The sequence below is a fragment of the Electrona antarctica genome (genome assembly GCF_951216825.1).
Source record: "Electrona antarctica genome assembly, chromosome: 13".
NCBI lineage: Eukaryota > Metazoa > Chordata > Actinopteri > Myctophiformes > Myctophidae > Electrona > Electrona antarctica.
The window spans coordinates 51,474,068-51,479,495 of record NC_136794.1 but is presented as its reverse complement, the minus strand read 5'-3'; the positions used below and the strand labels follow the sequence as shown (position 1 = coordinate 51,479,495).

The following is a 5,428-nucleotide window of genomic DNA, read 5'->3' as shown; positions in this document are numbered from 1 at the left end:
GCTTGTAACTCCATGAATGGAGTTAGCAGGTTTCATTCTGTAGTTTCATGGAGTTAGCAGGTTTAATTCTGTAGTTTTCAGGAGAGAGCAGTTTTCATTCTGTAGTTTCTACAGCTACCCCTGTAGTTTCAGGAGATAGCAGTTTTCAGAGATGTAGTTTCAGGAGATAGCAGGTTTCAGAGCTGTAGTTTCAGGAGATAGCAGGTTTCAGAGCTGTAGTTTCAGGAGATAGCAGGTTTCAGAGCTGAGTCTGGCTTGTGTCACTATGTCGTTACTCTGTCTGTCTGTCTGTCTGTCTGTCTGTCTGTCTGTCTGTCTGTCTGTCTGTCTGTCTGTCTGTCTGAGGGGAAACCTCATATGATCCAACACTGTTACTTCACAGGATTCCTAATTCAAAAACACCAAAAGTAGGACATATAATTCACCACAAAACTCAACAAGTTATGAATAATATGGAGACACGCGGTTTCTCCACCACGCTGAGCAGTAATAGCGGCTGAGGCCTTAACGAGGCTGAGGCCTTAACGAGGCTGAGGCCTTAACGAGGCTGAGGCCTTAACGAGGCATCTCTCTCTCTCTCTCTCTCTCTCTCTCTCTCTCTCTCCCTCTCTCCATGTTGACCCTATGTCTCTCTCTCTCCAGGCAGTGTGGTGTACCTGGGCATGATGTTCGGGGCGTTCTTCTGGGGGGGGATGTCGGACAAGGTGGGCCGCCGTCAGGTCCTCCTGATCTGCATGTCCACCAACGGGTTCTTCGCCTTCCTGTCCTCCTTCGTCCAGGATACGGCCTCTTCCTGCTCTGTCGGCTGGTCGCCGGGTTCGGGTGAGTACGCCCCCCCCTCCCACCCCACCCCACCCCACCCCACCCCAACCCCCCCCCAACACATTCTATACTATGCATAGCACTTTTACGTGACAGCTCCTTGACCTCTCCGTGACCTCTCCGTAGCATTGATTTATGTCCGTCCTCTGCACCGACCGCAGGTGCAACGACTAAGAGCTAAGAGCTCTTTTGGTAATTGCGTTGTTGGTTCGTTGGTTCTGTGTGTGTGTGTGTGTGTGTGTGTGTGTGTGTGTGTGTGTGTGTGTGTGTGTGTGTGTGTGTGTGTGTGTGTGTGTGTGTGTGTGTGTGTGTGTGTGTGTTAGAGCTGGGATCGGGCCGACTTCTTCCAGCTGCGCCCAAATATCTAACCTCAGTCCCTACGCTCATTCTGTAGCTCCTGACCTACAGAATTAGCGTATAGGGACTGAGGTCCACATGGGGCTACGTTCGCTGCTGCTGCAGACGGTGCGTTGTCACGCTGCACCACCTATAGGCTACTCTAAAGGGCACCACGCGTCTGGTTAACCAGGAAACACACAGAGAGACAGACTAGTCGGATCGTTTTTATTCATACTTACTGAAACCCAACGGGTTTCGGTCGGGTATCCCAGCTCTTGTGTGTGTGTGTGTGTGTGTGTGTGTGTGTGTGTGTGTGTGTGTGTGTGTGTGTGTGTGTGTGTGTGTGTGTGTGTGTGTGTGTGTGTGTGTGTGTGCGCGTGCAGACCGACCGACCGACCGACGCGTCGTGTCATGTCGTGTCGTGGTGTCGTCTCCCAGAGAGCCAGCGCTATGATTGAAAAGCTCGCGAGCTGAGCGAGCTGAGCGAGCGCAGAGGAGACGCATTTAAACACTAGCTGCGGAGGGGGGGGGGGGGGGGGGGGGGTGCTTAGCTGTTACATTTATTTAGCTGATTGTGTGATCTTGGTAAAACATGTACCGGTCAGGAATCTATATCGAGGAGAAAATAAATGAAATGTAATTTACAGCTCGGCTCCTCCCTCCCTACCTACTGTATGTTGGCTCCCCTCCCTCCCTCCCTACTGTATGTTGGCTCCCTCCCTCCCTACATACTGTATGTTGGCTCCCCTCCCTCCCTACATACTGTATGTTGGCTCCCCTCCCTCCCTACATACTGTATGTTGGCTCCCCTCCCTCCCTACATACTGTATGTTGGCTCCCCTCCCTCCCTACTGTATGTTGGCTCCCCTCCCTCCCTACATACTGTATGTTGGCTCCCCTCCTCCCTACATACTGTATGTTGGCTCCCCTCCCTCCCTACATACTGTATGTTGGCTCCCCTCCCTCCCTACTGTATGTTGGCTCCCCTCCCTCCCTACCTACTGTATGTTGGCTCCCCTCCCTCCCTACCTACTGTATGTTGGCTCCCCTCCCTCCCTACGTACTGTATGTTGGCTCCCCTCCCTCCCTACGTACTGTATGTTGGCTCCCCTCCCTCCCTACCTACTGTATGTTGGCTCCCCTCCCTCCCTACGTACTGTATGTTGGCTCCCCTCCCTCCCTACGTACTGTATGTTGGCTCCCCTCCCTCCCTACATACTGTATGTTGGCTCCCCTCCCTCCCTACCTACTGTATGTTGGCTCCCCTCCCTCCCTACATACTGTATGTTGGCTCCCCTCCCTCCCTACATACTGTATGTTGGCTCCCCTCCCTCCCTACATACTGTATGTTGGCTCCCCTCCCTCCCTACTGTATGTTGGCTCCCCTCCCTCCCTACCTACTGTATGTTGGCTCCCCTCCCTCCCTACCTACTGTATGTTGGCTCCCCTCCCTCCCTACCGTACTGTATGTTGGCTCCCCTCCCTCCCTACGTACTGTATGTTGGCTCCCCTCCCTCCCTACCTACTGTATGTTGGCTCCCCTCCCTCCCTACCTACTGTATGTTGGCTCCCCTCCCTCCCTACGTACTGTATGTTGGCTCCCCTCCCTCCCTACGTACTGTATGTTGGCTCCCCTCCCTCCCTACCTACTGTATGTTGGCTCCCCTCCCTCCCTACATACTGTATGTTGGCTCCCCTCCCTCCCTCCCTACCTACTGTATGTTGGCTCCCCTCCCCTCCCTCCCTACCTACTGTATGTTGGCTCCCCTCCCTCCCTACCTACTGTATGTTGGCTCCCCTCCCTCCCTCCCTACCTACTGTATGTTGGCTCCCCTCCCTCCCTACGTACTGTATGTTGGCTCCCCTCCCTCCCTACATACTGTATGTTGGCTCCCCTCCCTCCCTCCCTACCTACTGTATGTTGGCTCCCCTCCCTCCCTCCCTACTACTGTATGTTGGCTCCCCTCCCTCCCTCCCTACTGTATGTTGGCTCCCCTCCCTCCCTCCCTATCTACTGTATGTTGGCTCCCCTCCCTCCCTACATACTGTATGTTGGCTCCCCTCCCTACCTACATACTGTATGTTGGCTCCCCTCCCTCCCTCCCTACCTACTGTTTGTTGGCTCCCCTCCCTCCCTACATACTGTATGTTGGCTCCCCTCCCTCCCTACATACTGTATGTTGGCTCCCCTCCCTCCCTACATACTGTATGTTGGCTCCCCTCCCTCCCTACATACTGTATGTTGGCTCCCCTCCCTCCCTCCCTACCTACTGTATGTTGGCTCCCCTCCCTCCCTACATACTGTATGTTGGCTCCCCTCCCTCCCTACCTACTGTATGTTGGCTCCCCTCCCTCCCTACATACTGTATGTTGGCTCCCCTCCCTCCCTCCCTACTGTATGTTGGCTCCCCTCCCTCCCTCCCTACCTACTGTATGTTGGCTCCCCTCCCTCCCTACATACTGTATGTTGGCTCCCCTCCCTCCCTACATACTGTATGTTGGCTCCCCTCCCTCCCTCCCTACCTACTGTATGTTGGCTCCCCTCCCTCCCTACATACTGTATGTTGGCTCCCCTCCCTCCCTACCTACTGTATGTTGGCTCCCCTCCCTCCCTACATACTGTATGTTGGCTCCCCTCCCTCCCTCCCTACTGTATGTTGGCTCCCCTCCCTCCCTCCCTACCTACTGTATGTTGGCTCCCCTCCCTCCCTACATACTGTATGTTGGCTCCCCTCCCTCCCTACCTACTGTATGTTGGCTCCCCTCCCTCCCTCCCTACCTACTGTATGTTGGCTCCCCTCCCTCCCTCCCTACTGTATGTTGGCTCCCCTCCCTCCCTACATACTGTATGTTGGCTCCCCTCCCTCCCTACCTACTGTATGTTGGCTCCCCTCCCTCCCTCCCTACTGTATGTTGGCTCCCCTCCCTCCCTACCTACTGTATGTTGGCTCCCCTCCCTCCCTACATACTGTATGTTGATAACATTTACAGCTTGGTTCCCCTCCCTCCCTACCTACTGTATGTTGGCTCCCCTCCCTCCCTACATACTGTATGTTGGCTCCCCTCCCTCCCTACATACTGTATGTTGGCTCCCCTCCCTCCCTACATACTGTATGTTGGCTCCCCTCCCTACCTACTGTATATTGGCTCCCCTCCCTCCCTACATACTGTATGTTGGCTCCCCTCCCTACCTACTGTATGTTGGCTCCCCTCCCTCCCTACATACTGTATGTTGGCTCCCCTCCCTACATACTGTATGTTGGCTCCCCTCCCTACCTACTGTATGTTGGCTCCCCTCCCTACCTACTGTATGTTGGCTCCCCTCCCTCCCTACGTACTGTATGTTGGCTCCCCTCCCTACCTACATACTGTATGTTGGCTCCCCTCCCTCCCTACATACTGTATGTTGGCTCCCCTCCCTACATACTGTATGTTGGCTCCCCTCCCTACCTACTGTATGTTGGCTCCCCTCCCTACCTACTGTATGTTGGCTCCCCTCCCTCCCTACGTACTGTATGTTGGCTCCCCTCCCTACCTACATACTGTATGTTGGCTCCCCTCCCTCCCTACATACTGTATGTTGGCTCCCCTCCCTACCTACTGTATGTTGGCTCCCCTCCCTACCTACGTACTGTATGTTGGCTCCCCTCCCTACATACTGTATGTTGGCTCCCCTCCCTACATACTGTATGTTGGCTCCCCTCCCTACATACTGTATGTTGGCTCCCCTCCCTACCTACTGTATGTTGGCTCCCCTCCCTCCCTACATACTGTATGTTGGCTCCCCTCCCTACATACTGTATGTTGGCTCCCCTCCCTACCTACTGTATGTTGGCTCCCCTCCCTACCTACTGTATGTTGGCTCCCCTCCCTCCCTACGTACTGTATGTTGGCTCCCCTCCCTACCTACATACTGTATGTTGGCTCCCCTCCCTCCCTACGTACTGTATGTTGGCTCCCCTCCCTCCCTACATACTGTATGTTGGCTCCCCTCCCTCCCTACATACTGTATGTTGGCTCCCCTCCCTCCCTACATACTGTATGTTGGCTCCCCTCCCTCCCTACGTACTGTATGTTGGCTCCCCTCTCTCCCTACATACTGTATGTTGGCTCCCCTCTCTCCCTACATACTGTATGTTAGCTCCCCCCCTCCCTACATACTGTATGTTGGCTCCCCTCCCTCCCTACATACTGTATGTTGGCTCCCCTCTCTCCCTACATACTGTATGCTGGCTCCCCTCCCTCCCTACGTATACTGTATGTTGCC

The 5,428-nt window shown here is 54.7% G+C and overlaps 1 protein-coding gene across 1 annotated transcript in view; it reads left to right on the top strand.

The window, feature by feature from the left end:
- Nucleotides 1–452: 452 nt before the first annotated feature.
- LOC306935044 (synaptic vesicle glycoprotein 2C-like) overlaps nt 453–5,428 on the top strand; it is a gene marked incomplete at both ends in the record, with an annotated part of 31,102 nt that continues 26,126 nt past the window's right edge. Inside the window, 3 exon segments of the mRNA XM_079517867.1 lie at nt 453–486; nt 643–774; nt 777–822. Coding sequence (XP_079373993.1) covers nt 453–486; nt 643–774; nt 777–822 — 212 coding nt within the window.